Genomic DNA, 23,301 nt, shown 5'->3' with positions numbered 1-23,301 from the left:
GCCGCAGGGGCCAAAAAAGGCCAAAAAACGGGAAAAAAGCCGCGGCTTATAGTCCGGAATTTACGGTACTCTTTAGGCTCACAAAACCTTTTTTTATTGAATGTAAAAAGGGCTCGTACAGAGTATGGTAAAAAGGCGTTTCAGTTCTCAGCACCGACGGCATGGAATGAGCTCCAGAAGGACCTGAAATTGCAGGAGCTGGTCTCATTAAATGTTTTTAAAACGATGGTTAAAGGTAGGGAGGACGGTGAAAGTTGCAACTGTTTTTTTTCTTCATAGTTTAACTTGCTTTATGAATCACTGAATGTGTGTGTGTACCATGTAGTGTTGTAATGTTATGAGATGTTTGTTGTGGCGTCTGCAACTTGTGTAATTGTATGCTGCTTTTCTTGGCCAGGTCCCTCTTGAAAAAGAGATTCTTAACTCATTCACCGCCAATGACGTCTTTGACGTGTTATCAGCAATGGCCTTCCCCGCCAAGGACGTGTTTGACGTGTTTTTGTTTTTATTGGTGCAGCGCCTGCAGCAAACACTTGCCCAGCCTGTCACACAGACACAGGTCCCTGCCTTCAAAGGGTAGCCGACAGCACGCGATCAAACACATACCGCAGCTGTTGTTTTGAAATCTAGCAAGAGGAAAAGCAGAGAACGGGTAACGCTTCCTTGTGCAGACAGGAGAAACGCAATTGAAACGCCCTCGGCACGAGCTGGAGTCGCCTTCCTCTGTGCCAGCCAGGAGAAAACGGGAGAAAGTAATCAAGAGATGTGTTTGATCATCGGAGGAATGAGGAAATGATCGATCAGTTTGCGAGGGCGGTGAGGACGTGTTGAATAGCCGAGGGGAAAACGGGAACGATCAAATAGCAGAGTTGATAGGGAGACGGGTGTACCAGAACAAATCAAAAATAAACACAGGAACAGCTAGGCAGCAGCGGGCAGAAGGCACTCACAGCAGCCCGCTGTCCTTCTCAAGAGCTCTTCAGTTATGAAATCGCTGGGCTGCGTGCCCTCCAGTGTTGCTCCTGGCCAATCCCAGCGCCACAGGGCGTGGTTATTGCTTATCCTATGTTGGGTTAGAAATCTAAAAGGGGGATCGTGTGTGTGTGTGTGTGTGTGTGTGTGTGTGTGTGTGTGTCTGTGTGTGTCTGTGTCTGTCTGTCTGTCTGTCTGTCTGTCTGTCTGTCTGTCTGTCTGTCTGTCTGTCTGTCTGTCGGTGTGTCTGTCTGTCTGTCTGTCTGTCTGCACACTCACACCGAGTAAACTGTATTGTTGAATGTTAAAAAAAAGCACTTCATGTGTGTATATATATATATATATATATATATTTTTTTTGTCATTTGTGTCCTAACGAATAATATTTACATGTCTGATGTCAATACAGTTCAAAATAAAAGAATTGAGAGTGAGTTATGCCTGAGATTGTGCCCTTTTACAAAAATGCTTTTTTCTCCCTTTTCTCTTCCCAGACAGGCTTTTTTGATGAACATGGGGTGTATAAAAAGGGTTATAAGTAGAGTACAGAACATGCTAAAAGCTAACTTTCTTTTTGGGGGTGAAAGTAGAGACTTAGATCTTCATTTCGAGGTATTGGACATCACTGTAGTCCTAGTACAGAATTTACTGTGGGTCTTGAAAGATGACCAAACATTATGGAAATACTTGGCCTGTGCCAAAAATGCCAGTCAGATATTGGCAGTGAATGAGTTAATCTCAATGAGGCTAACCTGGATAAATAAAGGTTAAATAAAATAAAATAAAAGACTTCCACTACGCTGCATTGACTGAAGGTTTGCCAGCAGCATGTTTCTAAGCGTTGACCTGCAGCGGTCTGGATCAGTACCGGCGGGTCTAGTCTGGATCAGTACCGGTGAGTCTGGTCTGGATCAGTACCGGTGGGTCTGGTCTGGATCAGTACCGGCAGGTCTTACGGTCTGAATCAGTACCGGCGGGTCTTACGGTCGCTGAAAAGTTTGGCTGAGCTGGACCAGTCCTAAAGTTCTGGGGCCAGTTGCACCAACTGGTCTTACACTGGTCTTAAGCTAAGTTGGTCGTAACTTTACGACCTAACAGCTACGCTGGTTGCACCAAGACGGCTTAAGCCTTCTTTTCACTACGACCAGGCGTAACTCTTATGCCTGGTCAGGAGGAGGCGTAGAGCCTGCCTGTAGAGATCTCCGCGGAGACCTTTTTGAGTCCTTACCGTCATCGTCGTAACACAGCCAGTTCTCCGTCTTTGAAGCACGATGTTAGATTATAACTAACTAGTTGTGTGGCTTAGCCTTCCCAAATGTTGCCGTTCATTTTTTAGAATTTAAAGGAACACTCTGCCCATTTTCAACCAGTTTTGTATCATTAGAACATCAGTAGTATATCAGAAAACTGCAAACGGTTTTGAAGTCTGTCATTTAATTTGACAGTTATTGAGTGTTAATGTGCACTAACTCAAATTAATAACTCATTAACTCAAATCAACTCTCAATAACTGTCAAACTAGATGAATGATGAATAATTTGACAGTTATTGAGAGTTGATTTGAGTTAATGAGTTATTCATTTGAGTTAGTGTGGACCAGTGATGTCACTGGTCCACACTTTAACACTCAATAACTGTCAAATTAAATGACAGACTTCAAAACCGTTTACAGTTTTCTGATATACTACTGATGTTCTAATGATACAAAGCTGGTTGAAAATGGGCGGAGTGTTCCTTTAACACGTTCACTGCCATTGACGAGATATCTCGTCTTACAAAATCCAACGGTTGACTGCCAATGACGAGATATCTAGTCTTAAAAAAAAAAAAAAAAAAAAAAAAAATTTGACGGTGGGACGTGGATCAACGCCCCCCACGTCTCCTATAAAAATATTGGAGCCACCGAACGTGTACAACCCATTCCACCAACCCACTAAGTGGCGACAGTGCTCTCCAGACTAGAAAAAGCCGAGCCAAAACTGCAGGGGAACGCGCGAGGAAACCATTCTCTCATACTGTAAAATGGATTGGCGAAAACGCTTTCGCTTTCGCGCATTATCGCGCTGGGAGCTGGCGGTGGGGGATTGCAAATTTGCATAATAGATTATGGGTGAAACACACTTTGAAACACCAGCAGAAAGCGCAGAATCGCACACAGCTTCATTCCAGCTGAGCTCAACCGAAAACCCAGAAACGAACGAGCCTCATTCTCATACTGTAGGCGAAAACGCTTTCACGCTGGTGCACACGGGCGCACAACGGTGGGGGGTTCCAAAAATAGACTGGGTGGAAAACACACTTTGAAACACGCAGCATAAAGCCTAGAATCGCACAAAGCTTCATCAAAGCTCTCAAACCCAAGAAACGAGTGAGCCCCATCCACACTCGCCGACGAGGGGGTCGCCAGGGAGGGAGGCTGCTCACTGCTCAGACAGGCAGTAGAAACTCGCTTGTGACAAACGCTGCTGAAAGCCACCAGACACGCCCACGGAGGGAGGAGTTTGAAGGAGAGGGCGTTCAGAACTATATTGTTTAGATGTCTGATCTCTCACTGATGCCAAAAATAAATGGTTAAAGTGACTGTTCTGCCTGTTTGATTGAATTTCACAAAACTGCGATTATCTCAGCTTTCAGTCTCAGACGCTGAAACCATGCTGTACTCAACGGCTAATATCTACATAACTACTAACTCTACAAACTAACTCTTTTAGACAGAGAAAGCACACATTCTATTAGTACTTTTGTGAACTTTGTGTTCACAAAGTCCAAGCAGAAAATAATCCTCGGCTCTTGTAAAATGAGCCAGAATCCTCAAAAAAAACCTCTGGCAGAAGCTACCTACAGTAAAAAAAAAAACGGCTGGCAGTGAATGTGTTAATACATAGAATTGGGAACGTTACATTCAATTTCATTCAGACTGTCTGTCTGGCTCAATCACCGCCATTTTTCCCCCGGAGCGAGGGAGGGTGGGATGAGGGAGGGTGTAGTGATGCACTTACAGTAGTGGCTGATAAGAGTGTAGTGGCACAGTGACGCTCCAAGCAGGTCGCGAGGCACATTTTTGCAACATCATCCAATCAGGGTGCATTTCCTGGCAATTCACATGGACGCACATTGCTACGACCCGCGTAGTTAAGACCAGACGTAAGCCGTGTTGGTGCAACAGGCGTAAATCCACTCTAAAGACTGGTCTTAACTAAGACCGACGTAGGAGTTACGACCAGGCATAGTTAAGACCACTTGGTGCAACCGGCCCCTGGTGGAGTGCGATCCCTCACGTAGACATGCTGTTACCACCCGTGGCAGCAGTGAGGTAACTCCACAGGATGATTTGGACATTCCCAGGTGTAGGCAAGGACTGTGGGTGGGTAAAGATCCATGAGAGGAGGGGCTGGGGAAGTGGTTGCTGCTCTTCAGACACTAAACCAGTGCTTCTTAAAGTGGGGTCTGGGGACCCCCAGGGGTCCTTGAGGGGGTTCCAAGGGGGTCCCCAGCAAAAGGGATTTTTTTACACTATATCTCCATCCATAAGTAACACAATGACAGAATGTATGACTATTTTGGTCATGGGTTTCATACACCTTCTCTAATAAAACATTTAAAAGCAAAAGTCCTCTCAGATGGGGCATCCTGGGACCAGATCTGATCAAATGGGGGTCCGTGGTCTAATTGATTGATTGATTGCCTTTATTTACCCAGGGAAGCCTCTTGAGAGCAAGCCCTCATTTTCAAGAGTGCCCTGCTACAAAAGTACATATACAAAAAGTTTCAGACAAACAGGACAAGTGATAAGAACAATCAAAACAACAAGGTCAATTTAAAGCAAGTAAAATCAAAACAGAGCAAATTACAACTAGAGTCCGTCGACAATAGAACAATTAGCTAAAAACATGTGCATCTCTCACACAAGGTGTCGCGAAGGAGTGCCTTGAACGAGACCAGAGGAAGTAATTGATCCAATTTTATAATGTCCTGCAGTGAATTCCATTTGACCGGAGCATAATACGAGAAAGCAGTCTTTCCTTGCTCGGTCCTCACACGCGGGACACGCAGCCTGATGTAAGACTGTGAGCGTGTGCCGTAGCGATTGCTTGCATGAGTGAGAAGTGAACACAGATATGGAGGAAGCTGACCGATTAGGGCTTTATAAATAAACAAATTAACGATTGGATGTGTAAAAACTTCCTTCAGCTAAATAAAGACAAAACTGAGGTGATCGTTTTTGGTCCGAAAGAACGACGACTTCAAATTGCAGCCTGCCTCGAGGTTCTTTCCTTTAAGCCAAAGGACCAAGTAAAAAACCTTGGAGTTACTATCGACTCCGATCTTAATTTCAGCTCACACATTAAGTCGGTCAGAAAATCTGCTTTCTATCATCTTAAAAATATTGCTCGGATTAGGGGCTTCATGTCCAGTCAGGACTTGGAAAAACTAATTCATGCCTTTATTTACAGTAGATTAGACTACTGTAACAGCCTTTTTTCAGGTCTGTCAAATAAAGAACTTAGGCAACTCCAGCTCATTCAAAATGCTGCTGCTAGGGTTTTAACTAGGACTGGGAGGGCTAATCACATTACCCCTGTTCTTAAATCTTTACACTGGCTCCCTGTAGGTTACAGAATTAAATTTAAAATCCTTCTTTTAACTTACAAATCACTCAACGGCCTAGGCCCACAATACATGGCAGATCTCCTCCCTCGCTATGAACCAACTAGACCTCTCAGGTCAGCTGGGTCCGGCCTAATAGCTGTCCCAAGGATCCACTCGAACCAGGGCAGGGCCGCCTTTACACACTGTGCTGCTGTTAGCTGGAACAACCTGCCTGAGGCCCTCAGATTTTCCTCAACACTTTCTATTTTTAAAAATGGTCTAAAAACTTTTCTGTTTAGCACTGCTTTTAACTGTTGAAATGTCTATTTATCCTATTTTCCTGTATTGACCAAACGTGTAGCATCTTACTGATTTTTTGCTTTTTATTGTCTTTTTATCTTCTTTTATTCTGTCTGTAATGTCTTGTGAAGCACTTTGAATTGCTTTATGTATGAAATGTTCTATATAAATAAAATTGACTTGACTTGACAGTGCTGTTCTCTTCTGACTGAAAGAGAGGGCCAACACACCTTTTCATACAGAACACTAGGGCATTCACAGACTAGTCGACTAGTCGACTAGTCGACTAGTAAAACCACTAGTCGACACTGTGCTTAGTAGTCGACTAGTCGTTTTAGCAAAAAAAAAAAAAAAAAAAAAATTTTTTTTTTTTTTATCTTTAAGAAAGAACATACATGGACTATCATATCCCATATCCCCCACAAAGAACATCAAAACACAACAAAACAAAACAAGAAAACTGCATAAGATACACAATAATCCAAGAACAAACAAGACTATTGGACAAACAACCAAACAAAAACAATGCATTCAAAGTAAATACATAGATCTTGCCCTGTTGGCAGCTAGGAAATGCATAGCTTTAAATTGGAAACCATCCAATCCCCCAGCTGTAGTTCACTGGTGGAATGAACTCTCAAGCTACCATACGTTGGATAACATTTACTACAAGAGCAAAGGCAGATTCTTAGACATCCCCAAAATATGGCAACCACATACAGAGTTTGACTTTAAGAACTTTTTACCCCAGTGTCATTAGGCTTATCAGGATAGGAGCTGAATGCATTGTTTTTGTTTGGTTGTTTGTCCAATAGTCTTGTTTGTTCTTGGATTATTGTGTATCTTATGCAGTTTTCTTGTTTTGTTTTGTTGTGTTTTGATGTTCTTTGTGGGGGATATGGGATATGATAGTCCATGTATTGTATGTCGTGTAAATACCTCATGTTCTTTCTTAAAGATTAAAAAAAAAAAAAAAAAAAAATATATTAAAAATAAATTAAAAACGGTTAGTCGACTAGTCGACTACCTTTAGGGACGACTAGTCGACTAGTAAAATTCACTAGTCGTGAATGCCCTACAGAACACAGTGGTGAGTAAGAAATTTATCTCCAGTTATGAAGCGCAGCGCGCTGTGATACACGGCATCAAGTGACTTCAAGGCAGAAGATGAGGCATGCATATACACAATATCACCATAGTCAAAAACAGACAGTATTAGAGATTGAACCAATTGTTTTCTAGAGGATGCAGAAAAACAGGACTTATTTCTGTACAAGAATCCAACTTTCCTCCTAAGTTTTTTTACAAGGTGCTCAATATGCTCATTGAAGGATAGTTTGCTATCCACCCAGATACCAAGGTATTTGTAGGATTCAACAGTTTTGATAGCTTCGCCTTGTAGGGTTACTATGCTAAGGCTGTCCATGATGGATGGGGACCTGGAAAAAAGCATCCATTTTGTCTTTTTGGAATTTAGAACCAATTTGAGGTTAAACAGGGAGTTTTGAAGAGCATTGAAGGCAGATTGTAAGCCTGCGACGGCCTGGGCGGGGGTATCCCCGACACAATATAAGATCGTATCGTCTGCATAGTAATGGACATTACAGAGCTCACTTGGAAAGAGAATGTTATTTATATAGAGTGTGAACAGGGTTGGGCCTGAGATAGAACCTTGAGGGACCCCCTTATTAATAGGAAGGGTGTTAGACCGCGTACTGTCTGTAACTATGGAATGTTTTCTCCCCGTGAGGTAATTGGAGAACCATGTGACTGATTGTCTATCTAAGCCAATGGAGCACAGTTTACTCAGAAGTATATTGTGGTCTACCGTGTCAAACGCCTTTGACAGATCAATAAAGATAGCCGCGCAGTGCTGGCGGGCATCAAGACAGTTTTGTATGTCGTTTATTACAAGAGAGGAAGCCGTTATTGTGCTATATTTTGGTCTAAAACCTGATTGCTGTGTTTGAAGAACACTGTAAGAGTCCATGAATATTCGAAGCTGCTCGTTTACGAGAGCTTCCAGGACTTTAGCAAGACAACATAATTTGGAGATTGGACGGTAATTATCAAGAATACTCGGGTCGCCACCTTTAAATAAAGGTATGATTTGAGCAAATTTCCAAATGGAAGGAATTTCGCCCGAAGTAAATGTTAAATTAAATAAATGCGCAATCGGAGAGGCGATCAGTTGTGCGCTAAGGCGAAGAAAGAAGGGGGCAATATCGTCCTCTCCTTTTGATTTCTTAACGTTTAATTTAGACAATGCACTTCACTAATGCTAACCGGGCTGAGAGAGAATCGGTCGTGGAAGAGAGGGGGAATCAAAGGGTCCAAGGAGGGTGGAACAGGGGGTAATGTTGTTGCGGAAGTCGAATTGGCCAATGACCTTTCAAATGCAAACCCGGCAGAGCTGAAATGACGATTGAAGGCGTCACACATTTGCTGTTTATCGGTGATAGAACCGTGCTCGCTGGTGATCTGAGGGGGAAGGGCCGAACTAGGTGCATGTTTTAAAGATTTCACTATTTTCCAAAATTTTGCTGAATTTTGCTGGGAATCATTGAGTGAGGCTAAGTAATAATCAGATTTGGCCTTTCTGATTATGGCAGTGCATTTATTTCTTCTCATCCTGAAGTGGGACCAGTCTGCTGAATTACCAGAAGATCTGGCATTGGACCAGGCTGAGTCCCTGAGACGTAGGGCAGATTTCACAGACTGTGTGAACCAGGGACTGGAGCGATTTTTCACTCTTAGATTTTTATACGGCGCGTGCCTATCAGCTACTAAGTTGAAAACAAAAGAAAAATGAGCTGAGGCTAATTCAGCATCAGGAATTAGACACAGCCTCTCTAGATCCGCGTAATAAAGATCATGCAAAAAGCCCTGCTCTACAAAGTGCTTAAAGTAACGTTTTCTTATATAGTTACTTTTAGATTTACTAATTTTTATTTGTCTGATACATCCTATAGGGCAGTGATCACTGATGCCTTGAGCGAATACCCCACTTTGGGGATATTTGAGTGGTCTGTTGGTCAAAATTATGTCTATCAAAGTGGATCTGGAGGGGTGTTTTGTATTCGGCCTTGTTGTGTGTTGAATGAGCTGTGTTAAATCTAATTGAATACAGAGCTGTTTTAGACTGAAGGAGGACTCAGTCAGCCAGTCCTGGTTCAAGTCGCCAAGGAGAATGAATTCAGAGTTAATATGTTGTGAGAAGACCCTTCCGAGGTCATCAATGGCCGTGCTCGGGGCGGAGGGGGGGCGGTACACACCTGCGACCGTTATGTGTGAATCGCCTCCCGTGCAAACATCCAAAACAATGCACTCATAACACTTGGGAATGGAGGAGGATGACAACACATGTGTCACTAAGTGCTCTCTGACATAGACTATAACTTTTTTAAACTATAAATTTGTGGGAGAGTGAAAAGGGTGACAGATACCAGGGCATACATACAGTGAAACCACCACCATGGTGAGTATGTCTGTAGTTTGGGGCGTCACCATGGTGAGTATGTCTGTAGTTTGGGGCGTCACCATGGTGAGTATGTCTGTAGTTTGGGGCGTCACCATGGTGAGTATGTCTGTAACTTTGATGAATTAGCAGGTCCACTACTGTTGTCATGTTTTAAGTCTGCTCGCCAGAAAGCCACTGACTCACTCAAAAGACCTGGAAAGCCTAACAGCATGTGACAGGGCAGTGGTTCATACAACTATGGTCATTTCCACTGTAGCAATCATGCTGATCGTTGGCTTTCGTATCAGAATGTGTACTGAATAAAGCCCTAAGATTGCCACAAAACTACATTTTAACACAATTTACAAACAATTTTTGGCAGATGTGCTGAATATTGGTAATTTCCTTCTGGGTTTTTGGCACCAGGACCCAACAATCCTGTATTGGTCTGGCCTTAATAGCTATGGTGGTTTGTCCAATGTGGACAAGCAGTTATCCACTCACACGGTCACATGCAAACACACACGAATCACATGAAATGCCAAGGCAAGACTGCTTGTATTAGTTGAGTGCCATGTGTCATATGTTGAGTGCCATGTGTGACATGTCTTGTGTGTGACATGTCTTGTGTGTGGAATGGGTCGGGGGTCGAGGGTCTTACTTGTTCATCAGGTCAAAGCCCTGGTCTGAGAGCAGCGCTCCAAAGCGTTTGCGCAGGTTGTTGTAGGGATACTCTGTGAAAGTCATCTTCTTCACAGCGGGGAGCTCACCGTAGCCGGGCCATATCTTCTCACTGGGAGAGCCCAGGTCCTGCAGACCACACACAAGTCCACAGACATATAGAACCGTTACCGCGGGGAGAGACGGGTATGAGACTTTCCCACTTTGGCGGAAGTACGGTACTTCATCGGCCGGAGACGAGAAGCACTAGAGCTCCAAAATATATTTCAATACTTTCATTTATCGTTGTTATGTAACTGGCCATTAGCCAGTCATCAGCCTCACCAACAAGGCCCGGAAACCCCTTCCGCCAAGGACCTCACCAACAACCCCCCCCCCCACACACACACAAACTCACTACCTCCTCCTAAACTCAACTGAACTCCCCCCCCCCCCCCATAAAACTGGAACTCACATCTAATTTAATGCCTGTCTAACTGGGACTGTAAATTCATGTAAATTCCCTGCACATTACTGCCCATTTAACTTAAAAGTAAAGAAATAGATGAAAACATGCACATCCAAGGACCGAGACTTCGGGTAGGTGTTGAGTCGAAAAAATATAACAGTGAAACAAATGAAAAATCGCTCGCACACTACAAGGACTCCTTTTGGATAGCTTTATTGCACCAAGTGCAGAAAACACAGGTCCTGTTTAGATCATATTTACTCTGTGAATACAGTCATTAGAGCTAGGATTTCGGAGGGGAAATACACTTTTGTTTGTTTTATTGATTTTCAGAAAGCGTTTGATTGTGTCGACAGGGATTTAATGGAGTTTAAACTTATTTCAGCTGGTGTGGATGGGAAATTCTATAAAGCAATTAAAGCTTTGTATAAATCCCCGGTTGCCTGTGTGCAGGTGAACGATATGAAAACAGGGTGGTTTTCTACCCCACTTGGGGTCAAACAGGGTGACGTTCTTTCCCCTACCCTCTTTGCTTTGTTTATTAATGATTTAGCCCAACAAATTAAAATGAAAAATCTTGGTCTGCAAATCGGTGATATGAATTTGAATGTCTTGTTGTACGCAGATGATATAATTCTCCTAGCAGGGAATGAGAAAGAGCTGCAGATTATGTTAAATGTTGTTAATCTTTGGAGTAGGAAATGGAGATTATTAGTTAATAGAGAAAAAACTCAAATTGTACATTTCCGGAAATCAGGTACAAGGAGAAGCATTTTTGATTTTCATGTTGGAGCTATGTCATTGGCATATACCAGTTCATATAAATATCTGGGTTTTACTTTTGATGAATTTTCTACGTTTGAAGAGGGCGTCAGTGTGTTGGCCGACACTGCTGGTAGAGCCCTGGGTTCAGTAATAAGTAAAGTGAAAACTTGTAAAAATCTTGGTTATGCTACATTTTCAAAGCTTTATGATGCATGTGTGTCACCAGTTTTGTTTTATGCAGCTGGAGTTTGGGGAAGAAAGGAATTTTCTAAGGTGAATGCCATCCAAAATCGTGCAATCCGATGTTTTCTGGGGGTACATAAATTTACACCTGTGTTGGCTTTTCAAGGGGATATGGGTTGGGAGCCTTGTTTGATCAAACAAAAAGGTGAAATGTTGAGATTGTGGAATCGTCTATCTAATATGCCAGAGAGTAGAGTTGCAAAACAAGTGTTTAACTGGGATAAAGCACATAAGTATCCATGGTGTAATGATATCAATGATGTGTTCAGGGAAGCTGACCAGCAATTTATTTTCAGAAACAGTTTACGTTGTAGTGTTCGCTATATTAAACATAGGCTATTTCTTGATTATAAAGAAAAATGGGCCAATGACATCTGGCTCAAACCAAAACTTAGAACATATGTTCAAATTAAAAATATGTTCACTCCAGAACCCTATGTTACTTTACCCCTGGATAGATCCAGAAGATCTTTATGTGCCCAGTTGAGAACGGGTACCCTCCCTTTGGCTATTGAGGTTGGCAGGTTCAATTCTATTGCTGAGGAGGAGAGACTTTGTACTGTATGTGAATTAGGTGTTGTGGAAGATGAATTTCATTTTTTGTTTCATTGTACGCTATATGAGGAACCAAGATTATCTCTATTTCAGTTAATGCAAAATAAGAAACCGGAACTATTTTGGTCAGGAGATGATGCGAAGTTGGAATGGTTGTTCAGAGATGAAGTCTTCAGTTTGGCCAGGTTTATTGGGAGGGCTTGGAAACTCAGAATGGAGAAGCTGTTCATCTGAATATACTATAACTCTGTCTTGTTTATGTTTGAGCGTTTTGTAGCTTGTTTGTTGATTTGTTTGTATTGTTGAACTTGAATGATTTGTGTCTTGTAAGCCCAGACGGGCTGGGCACCTTGAATATGGTGCATGACACAGAAATAAAAATGTATCTATCTATCTATGCAGTGGTAACGTTTCGAGCTAACTAGCTCTTCGTCAGACAGTTATACAGACTCTGTATAACACCTCTGTATAACTGTCTGACGAAGAGCTAGTTAGCTCGAAACGTTACCACTGCACTTGGTGCAATAAAGCTATCCAAAAGGAGTCCTTGTAGTGTGCGAGCGATTTTTCATTTGTTTCACTGCCTATTTAACTTAGCCTGTACATTTCATGTACATTCAATGTAAACTCTTATTTAACTCTGACTGTAAATCTCATGTAAATCCAACGTAAAGTCATATTTATCATCCACAGAACACTTCACCACTCATGTACATATTGTATATATTTACTCGATTTGATTGCACTTGCAACTTTGCGATTGTCTTTAGTTATCTTTCTACTTCTTATCTCTGTATATTGATGTGACCGCTACGCTGCATACAGACACTAAGACAAATTCCTCGTATGTAACTTGCATACTGTGGCAATAAAAGTGATTCTGATTCTGATTAGTAAAGACAGCCATGTTTGGCTGTAGGACCATGTCAAGTCTGACGCTCTTTTAGAGCTGCCTGTTTGATTGATCTGTCCGGGTAGGAATCATACCAAGGCCAATAGGACCGTGGTGTGGATGCCCTGTAGAGTGGCCCTAATGTTCCTTCTACCCACAAAACAGGGCATGCCCTGTTTTGAATTGGCCGTTATGCCCTTAAAAAAACGTTCTTTCTCGATTTCTTATCCCATTTTTATCCCCCATTAGTGCTAATTTTATTTATTTATCCTGGTTGCTGCTCCACCCTCTGCCGATCTGGAGAGAGCTGAAAACTGGCTCCATGCTTCCTCCGAGACATGGGCAGTTAGCCAGCCACTTCTTTTCACCTGACAGGGGAAGCTTCACCGGTAGGACATAGCACGTGGGAGGATCACGCTATTCCAATGAGTTCCCCTCCCTCCGAACAGGCACCCTTAACGACCAGAGGAGGCACCACATCAGCAACCAGGATATTGCATGTTTTGGTGAAGGGGTTCCTATATGAAGGAAACCCCCGGGAGGCACGGGGAGAACATGCAAACTCCACACAGAAAGGCCCTTTTGACGACCACACCCGGGCGGTGGACACTCGAGTACATGCGGACGTTCTATTAGGATCTTTATTTATTTATTTTTGTTGAGGAAAAATGATTCTAATAACCATTGGTTTTGGCCTTGATGCCCTAGATTTTGGCCGAATAAATTTGTATTTATCAAAGGCCAAAGTGGCCTTGCACTAAAAAGGACTTAATTCCAGGTGCACTGGTGAGCACTGTAGGATGAAAGGTTTGAGAACATAACGCTGACATCCTTACAGAAAATGATCCACTGAATATAGAATCAGGCAACTATAACTTAACTTAACTATAAACAACTTCATCAGCTGGAGTGACTTCTACCAACTCTTCCACCGTGTGGCACATTACAGAACTGCAGTCAGACCTCCTCTGGCACACACAAAGATTTACTGGCTGTAAACAGAAGGGCTTTGGCTTTTACACGATGAAATTACTTCATTTTGAGATGGCAAACGAGGGCTTTTACCTTGAAAATCTTGTTAATTTGGTCAATTTCAGATTTTCCAGGGAAAAGAGGCTTCTGGGTGAGGAGCTCGCCAAATATGCAGCCCACTGACCACATGTCCACAGCTGTGGAGTACTCCTGTGGAGACAAGAACAAACACTGTGGCAATCCGCAGAGAAGATACAGTCGACTGTGTGTCTGCCTGTCTCACTGCCATGTTTCTATCTATCTGTCTGCTGTTTCTATCCGTCTGTCTGCTGTTTCTATCCGTCTGTCTGCTATGTTTCTATCTGTCTGTGTGATGTTTCTATCTGTCTGCTGTTTCTATCTATCTGTCTGCTGTTTCTATCTATCTGTCTGCTGTTTCTATCCGTCTGCTGTTTCTATCTGCTGTTTCTATCCGTCTGTCTGCTATGTTTCTATCCGTCTGTCTGCTATGTTTCTATCTGTCTGCTGTTTCTATCTGCTGTTTCTATCCGTCTGTCTGCTATGTTTCTATCCGTCTGTCTGCTATGTTTCTATCCGTCTGTCTGCTATGTTTCTATCTGTCTGCTGTTTCTATCTGCTGTTTCTATCCGTCTGTCTGCTATGTTTCTATCCGTCTGTCTGCTATGTTTCTATCTGTCTGTGTGATGTTTCTATCTGTCTGCTGTTTCTATCTATCTGTCTGCTGTTTCTATCCGTCTGCTGTTTCTATCTGCTGTTTCTATCCGTCTGTCTGCTATGTTTCTATCCGTCTGTCTGCTATGTTTCTATCTGTCTGCTGTTTCTATCTGCTGTTTCTATCCGTCTGTCTGCTATGTTTCTATCCGTCTGTCTGCTATGTTTCTATCCGTCTGTCTGCTATGTTTCTATCCGTCTGTCTGCTATGTTTCTATCCGTCTGTCTGCTATGTTTCTATCCGTCTGTCTGCTATGTTTCTATCCGTCTGTCTGCTATGTTTCTATCCGTCTGTGTGCTATGTTTCTATCCGTCTGTCTGCTATGTTTCTATCTGTCTGTGTGATGTTTCTATCCGTCTGTCTGCTATGTTTCTATCTGCTGTTTCTATCTATCTGTCTGCTGTTTCTATCCGTCTGTCTGCTATGTTTCTATCTGCTGTTTCTATCCGTCTGTCTGCTGTTTCTATCCGTCTGTCTGCTATGTTTCTATCTGCTGTTTCTATCTGTCTGTCTGCTATGTTTCTATCCGTCTGTCTGCTATGTTTCTATCCGTCTGTCTGCTATGTTTCTATCCGTCTGTCTGCTATGTTTCTATCCGTCTGTCTGCTATGTTTCTATCCGTCTGTCTGCTATGTTTCTATCCGTCTGTCTGCTATGTTTCTATCCGTCTGTCTGCTATGTTTCTATCCGTCTGTCTGCTGTTTCTATCCGTCTGTCTGCATCCGTCTGTCTGCTATGTTTCTATCTGTCTGTCTGCTATGTTTCTATCCATCTGTCTGCTGTTTCTATCTGTCTGTCTGCTATGCTTCTATCTGTCTGTCTGCTGTTTCTATCTGTCTGTCTGCTATGCTTCTATCTGTCTGTGTGATGTTTCTATCTGTCTGCTGTTTATATGTCTGCTGTTTCTATCTGTCTATCTGCCATGTTTCTATCTGTCTGTCTGGTGTTTCTATCTGTCTCACTGCCATGTTTCTATCTGTCTGCTGTTTCTATCTGTCTATCTGCCATGTTTCTATCTGTCTGTCTGGTGTTTCTATCTGTCTGTCATGTTTCTATCTGTCTGTCTGCTATGTTTCTATCTGTCTGTCTGCTATGTTTCTATCTGTATGTCTGCTATGTTTCTATCTGTCTGTCTGCTATGTTTCTATCTGTTTGTCTGCTATGTTTCTATCTGTCTGTCTGCTATGTTTCTATCTGTCTGTCTGCCTGTAACGACGCATTATGTAATAACTGCACATTATGTAATAAAATCGCAAAATGTAATAAAACCTTACTTTCAATATGTAATAACGACGCATTATGTAATAATATGCACAATATGTAATAAATCACCTGAACGCAAAATGTAATAACATTTGACGCATTTTGTAATACATTTATTACATATTGCGCAAATTATTACATAATGCGGGGGTTGCACTTTTTTCTGCTTGAAAATATAATAAGTGACGCATTATGTAACAATATGCACTGAAGTTGTCATTGGGGGGGGGGGGGGGGGGGGGGGGGAGTAGGCTAATAAATATATTTGACCATAAAAAGCATTTTAAGTGTTGACCCGTGCCATTTTGATCAAGTGTCGGCCGTCCGCGGGGACTCGGGATGCAGCTGCTGCATGCATATGTTTTTTTTGGCTGCTGGCTCGCTGGCTTTGGAGAGACAATGCACATTTGATTTAAATCGGCAAGCAGGTACATTTAACTGCTGCGAGCCAGCAAGCAACATGTTATGGTTTTTTGTTCATTTAAAATTGGTTGTAATTCTATTTTGTTTGATCATGATGTTGCAGATGGACTTTGGCTGAAAGAGGATATCTTTAGATTTTCAGACTAAATCCTTCATCAAAACTATTGGAGAATGGGCTCCTCAATATAGGCTATGGGTTTCTCATTGGACCATGCTACACCCTTCCACCAATTTTCATGAACATCAGTAAAACGCGAAACCATAACATGCTTTACACCATCGGTAAGAATATTTCAGTGGTAGGCTATCATCTGCCATCATTGTCTATCAGTGTTAGGATTCCGATTTCCCCCGGCCATGCTGACCCATTGACCATGCGACTATATGAGGAGACACCGCCTGAATGGCTCTGGCAAAGGCAACATGTTGAAAAGCATGTGAATAAAATGTTTATCTGCAAAGCAGGATTTAGATTTAGAGATTTGCTTTTATATTTTAATCAAGCTTCACAACAGGGTGTGTGTGACATGGGCAGACCATCGTCTGTGACAGCCTGTCGCTGTCCATCGGCGGTGGTGTTGAAATGTTCATCAATCGATGCATAGAGCGCCTTGCGCTGTCCTCGGTCCTGAAACATCTGAAGCTTCACTGTCTGCTTTCTTAGACATAGCCTACTGTATCACTTTGCTCAATACGTGACAAATTGTTTATGGATAGGACATCTACCTTTCTAGACATGAGGAGTCTTTTTTTGTTGTTGCCGAAGGTGAGTAGAGCGGGCGGGGGGAGCGCGGGGGCGGTGGAGAGGAGTGGGGTGCGGTGCGGAGGAGAGCCCGAATCGGACTGTTGTCACCCATAGATTCAGTTTGTTATCAGCTGAACAACCTAGTTGCTTGACTGGTTTTGACAAATGAGTACAGACACATTTGCACATTCTGGGTTAATTGGCACGGTCAACACTGTTAAAATGCTTTTTATGGTCAAATATATTATATATATAAGGTATTTACCTAGTTCCCCCCACCCCCCATAACAACTTCAGTGCATTTTCTAATTTTGTTACATAATGCGTCATTTATTACATTTTCAAGCACAAAAAAGTGCAACCCCCGCATTATGATTATAATTTGCGCAATATGTAATAAATTTATTACAAAATGCGTCAAACGTTATTACATTTTGCGTTCAGGCGATTTAGTACATATTGCGCATATTATTACATAATGCGTCGTTATTACATATTGAAAGTGAGGTTTTATTACATTTTGCGATTTTATTACATAATGTGCAGTTATTACATAATGCGTCGTTACACTGCCTGCTATGTTTCTATCTGTCTGTCTGCTATGTTTCTATCTGTCTGTCTGCTATGTTTCTATCTGTCTGTCTGCTATGTTTCTATCCGTCTGTCTGCTATGTTTCTATCTGTCTGTCTGCTATGTTTCTATCTGTCTGTCTGCTGTGTTTCTATCCGTCTGTCTGCTATCATCACTTTCTCCATCCCCTCAGTCCGTACTGAGCACGGAAAAAAGGCCTTCTCCTACTCTGCCCCCTCGGCCTGGAACACGCTTCAGCAGAGTCTGAAGCTGTCCAGCTTGATTCCCCTTGCGAGTTTTAAATTATTGTTAAGAGATTTAGAGAGAGCTTCTATGGTGTGCTCATGCTGAATCTCTTCCACCTTTAACATGTATTTGTTAAATGTTTTGTTTCTTTTCGTTTTTGTACTGACTGTATTGATTGTTTTTATGTAACTTAATTTGTAACTTGTACTTGTCTGAACAGGTCACACTTGAAAATGAGACATCGGTCTCAACGTGTTTTTTTACCTGTTTAAATAAAGGTTAAATAAATAAAATAAAAAATGTTTCTATCCGTCTGTCTGCTATGTTTCTATCCATCTGTCTGCTATGTTTCTGTCTGTCTGCTATGTTTCTATCTGTCTGTCTGCTATGTTTCTGTCTGTCTGCTATGTTTCTATCTGTCTGTCTGCTATGTTTCTGTCTGTCTGCTATGTTTCTATCTGTCTGTCTGCTATGTTTCTATCTGTCTGTCTGCTATGTTTCTATCGGTCTGTCTGCTATGTTTCTATCTGTCTGTCTGCTATGTTTCTATCTGTCTGCTATGTTTCTGTCTGTCTGCTATGTTTCTATCTGTCTGTCTGCTATGTTTCTGTCTGTCTGCTATGTTTCTATCTGTCTGTCTGCTATGTTTCTATCTGTCTGTCTGCTATGTTTCTATCTGTCTGCTATGTTTCTATCTGTCTGTCTGCTATGTTTCTGTCTGTCTGCTATGTTTCTATCTGTCTGTCTGCTATGTTTCTATCTGTCTGTCTGCTATGTTTCTATCTGTCTGTCTGCTATGTTTCTGTCTGTCTGCTATGTTTCTATCTGTCTGTCTGCTATGTTTCTATCTGTCTGTCTGCTATGTTTCTATCGGTCTGTCTGCTATGTTTCTATCTGTCTGTCTGCTATGTTTCTATCTGTCTGCTATGTTTCTGTCTGTCTGCTATGTTTCTATCTGTCTGTCTGCTATGTTTCTGTCTGTCTGCTATGTTTCTATCTGTCTGTCTGCTATGTTTCTGTCTGTCTGCTATGTTTCTATCTGTCTGTCTGCTATGTTTCTGTCTGTCTGCTATGTTTCTATCTGTCTGTCTGCTATGTTTCTATCTGTCTGTCTGCTATGTTTCTATCGGTCTGTCTGCTATGTTTCTATCTGTCTGTCTGCTATGTTTCTATCTGTCTGTCTGCTGTTTCTGTCTGTCTGCTATGTTTCTATCTTCCACTCTGTCTTGAATCTGAATGTGGATGTGTTTGACTAAGTTCTAGACCTGTGCCGTCTAGACGTAGCACTCATATAAAACTCAAAGTGTTTGGAATTAATAATAATAATAATTAATAATAATAATTTATGAGACTTATAAAGTGCTTTTCAAAGACCCAAAGACGCTGACAATAAGAGTCGACAAAAAACAAGTAAGAGGAACAAAGAAAAGGGGCGGGAGAGGTGATTATGGGTACGGGAGGTTTGGGAGAACCGGGAGGTTTTTAGGCGGGATTTGAAGATGGTGAGTGAGGGTGAGTCTCGGACGGGCTGGGGGAGAGAGTTCCAGAGACGGGGGGGCTGCTCTGGAGAAGGCTTGATCGCCGAAGCTGCGAAGTTTGGATGGAGGATCGGTGAGGGGAACAGTGGATGAGGAGCGGAGGGTTCGGGAGGGTCGATGGGGGAGGTGGTCATCAGACAGGTATGATTGAAGGTGAGGAGGGTGAGTTTGAAGTCGATGCATTGTTTGATGGGGAGCCAGTGGAGAGTGTGATGTGGTCCCGGGACCGGGTTCTTGTGAGTAGATGGGCATCTGAGTTCTGAACCATCTGAAGTCTATGGAGGGAGCGGGAGCTGATGCCGGTGAGGAGGGAGTTGCAGTAATCTAGGCGGGAGGAGATGAAGGCGTGGATGAGGGATTCAGCAGCAGGGGTGGAGAGGCAGTGTCTGATTTTGGCGATGTTGTGGAGATGGAAAACCGAGGTCTTGACAATGGAGCTGACATGAGGATCGGATGAGGGGGTTGGGGTTGAGGGTGAAGCCGAGGTTGCGAGCCGGGGGGGGGGGGGGGTGATTGTTGTGTTGTCAATGGTGATTGTGAGGGGGCAACTAAGTTTGGCGTATGACTCCATGATACGATGACGCTCCTCTTGTGGTGAGAGAGGAGGGCATCGGCACAGACTAGGATAGAGAATCCCCCCCTTCATCGGATTCCATGGCTTCATCCAGGAACTGCTCATCTTCGGATCCCAACATGCCGACAGTAAACAACCAGGTGAACCCACAAAATAACAGCGACTTAAGCACCAGATCAAACCAGCGAACGTTAGGAGAATAGCGAAACAATGCTCCAGAGAAGACGATCAGCCCGAGATGCACCAGCTACTGAGATGAACAACCCAGAAAAGGATGGTGACGTAGTAACCTCGGCTATATATACTACTAGAGCCCGACCGATATGGGATTTTTGAAACCGATACCGATACCGATTTTAGGGAATAAAAAATTTCCGATACCGATAATATCGGCCGATATATATATATATTTTTTATCATCAAATGTTTATCCCCCATTAGTGCTAATCCCCCATTAGTGCTAATTTTTTATTTATTTATCCTGGTTGCTGCTCCACCCTCTGCCGATCTGGGGAGAGCCGAAAACTGGCTCCATGCTTCCACATGGGCAGTTAGCCAGCCGCTTCTTTTCACCTGACAGGGGAAGCTTCACCGGTAGGACATAGCACGTGGGAGGTTCACGCTATTCCAACGAGTTCCCCTCCCTCCGAACAGGCACCCTTAACGACCAGAGGAGGCACCACATCAGCAACCCTCAAATATCAAACACTTGACAAAGATATGATTGAGTTGACATGAATTGAAATATGTGATGTAGGCAGGATATTTTACAGCTTATTAATAAACTCAATGCAATGAAACAGTAAACTTAACACATTCACTGCCAGCCGTTTTTTCAATACTGTAGGTAGCTTCTGCCAACGTTTTTTTTTGAGGATTCTGGCTCATCTTTCAAGAGCCGAGGATTCTTTTCTGCTAAGATTTTGTGAACACAAATTATCTCAAAAGAACTAATAGAATGTGTGCTTTCTCTGTCTAAAAGAGTTAGTTTGTAGAGTTAGTAGTTATGTAGGCATTAGCAGTAGAATACAGCATGGTTTCAGCGTCTGAAAATTTAAGCTGAGATAAATGGCTTTTTGTGAAATTCGATAGAACAGTCACTTTAACCATTTATTTTTGGCGTAAGACGTCAGACATACAATAGTTTTGAACAGTAATTTCCTCCATAGCAGCAGGAAACCCCCCTCTCCTTCAAACTCCTCCCTCCGTGTGTGTTCTCCTCCCTCTGTGGCTGCAGCGGTACAAGCGAGGCTCTGCCTGTCTGTGCTGCCTGGCTGCTGGCGGCTGCTCTTTGGGCGAGTCTGCATGGGGCTCGTTCGTTTCGGTTGTGAGCTCAGCTGGAATGAAGCTGCGTGCAATTGTGGGCTTTCTGCCGGTGTTTCAAAGTGTGTTGCACCCATAATCTATTATGCAAATTTGCAATCCCCCACCGCCAGCTCCCAGCGCGATAATGCGCGAAAGCGAAAGCGTTTTCGCCAATCCATTTTACAGTATGAGAATGGTTTCCTCGCGCGTTCCCCTGCAGTTTTGGCTCGGCTTTTTCTACTCTGGAGAGCACTGTCGCCACTTAGTGGGTCAGTGGAATGGGTTGTACACGTTCGGTGGCTCCCATATATATATAGGAGATGTAAAAGGGTTAGATCAACGTCCCACCGTTTTTTTTGACGAGTTGAGTCGTCATTGGCAGTCAACCGTTGGTTTCTGCTTGACGAGTTGACTCGCCAATGGCAGTGAACGTGTTAACTGGGAATTTAATAATTATAAATAACTAGAAAAACAAAATAGAACAAATAGTTAAGAAAAAATATCAAATATACACAACATGCTGTCCATGCTGTCTATAACTTATATATATATATATATAAAAAATAAAAATAAATAAAAGAAAATTAAAAAAAATCGGCGCCAAATATTACCGATACCGATATATCGATAATCGCCAATATCGGCCGATAATATCGGCGGGCCGATAATATCGGTCGGGCTCTATATACTACGCCCGTCCTCTCCGGTGATTGGCTCAGCAGACGGGGATGAACAGATGTCATATTTGACAGATGTCATGGGTTGATTGGATATTGAGCATATGGAGGAAGGGGGGCGAGGACGCATAGGGCTGATATAACGTAGGGTGACATAACTGGGTCTTCATGTTTGAACCTCGATCGGAAACCCCACTAAGTAAAGTGATTCAGATTTGCTTGTTATAATCAATTTATACAGCATAATTGTGTCACAATATCCCAGAATCCCCATATCATCACAATATACTTTCACTGAAAGACGATAAACAATAATAGTGAATTATCGCCCAGTCCTATGTGGAAGTAGTAATGTATGCTGTCAAGCTATGTGTGCTGTTGAATTCCCACCTTGGCTCCCAGCAGCAGCTCTGGAGAACGGTACCACAGGGTCACCACCACAGGCGTGTAAGGCTTCAGAGGAGAACCATACTCCCGGGCCAAACCAAAGTCACCAATCTGCCGTACGACAAGACGCATTTTTCAAAGCCTTGAAGCTCGACACAATGTTATTTTGGGCAAACAAACAATTCTCTGCCCTGACCATATTCTCACTTGGCACTCTAGTGCTACACAGAGTATTGGTACTGAAAAAGAATGTGGTAACTGACTTGAGAAACAATATGACGCAACACCTTTTTGGGAGCTGGAATTACATTGGTGTTTCACCTTGTTTACCATCGTCAGCTTGCATCAAATTCACACTCACTGACATCAATCCCTGTCATTTACACACATGGTAAATTTCCCGGGCCATGCATTTGAGCAGAAAACCCTACTTCAGATGAGTTTAGACTAATCATGTCTGTTTGTTTGGACAACTGTGCTGCTAGCATGCAAGAGAAGGGAAAGTTGTGCGTCAGCAAAATATGTTGAGGAATCAGTTTTTCTTGTCTTTTTTCATGTTTCCGTTGCCCTCGTTACAAATGGATTTTTGAGGGGAAATATTTCGTTTGTATTTTGGTTTTATGGCAGCAATTAAGAATCAAACCTTTGATTGCAGGGGTGGCATTGCAGGGTTTTTCCTGCATAGACGTATTTCTGGCACCGCCACCCCCCGCCCCCCCCAAAGAGGTTTTAGCCACCCACCAAAGGCCTGGGCACAGTTGCACAAAGCATTTTAGGTTAAGATTTCCCTTAGAGTCAGAGTTAAGGTATCCATAAAATAGAATCCGCTGCACAAAACACCCTTAAATCTAGTGCTTATGTTTTCCTTAAAATGTTTAACCTTATGGAGAAGATTTAAGGGTGTTTTGTGCAGCCGATTCTATTTTATGGACACCTTAAACTCTGACTCTAAGGGAAATCT

General features: G+C 42.7%; 1 protein-coding gene across 1 annotated transcript in view; it reads right to left on the bottom strand.

Moving 5' to 3' along the window:
- Window positions 1-22,472, bottom strand: part of LOC310778838 (cyclin-dependent kinase 11B-like) — a gene marked incomplete at its 5' end in the record, with an annotated part of 42,539 nt that extends 20,067 nt beyond the window's left edge. The window contains 3 exons of the mRNA XM_083639282.1: window positions 9,984-10,132; window positions 13,972-14,088; window positions 22,344-22,472. Coding sequence (XP_083495408.1) covers window positions 9,984-10,132; window positions 13,972-14,088; window positions 22,344-22,472 — 395 coding nt within the window. The remainder of the gene's footprint in view (window positions 1-9,983; window positions 10,133-13,971; window positions 14,089-22,343) is intronic.
- Window positions 22,473-23,301: the final 829 nt, after the last annotated feature.

Source organism: Poromitra crassiceps, assembly GCF_964638095.1.
Source record: "Poromitra crassiceps genome assembly, chromosome: 6".
In the NCBI taxonomy this organism is placed as follows: Eukaryota; Metazoa; Chordata; class Actinopteri; order Beryciformes; family Melamphaidae; genus Poromitra; species Poromitra crassiceps.
This window is presented reverse-complemented; position numbering and strand designations above follow the sequence as displayed.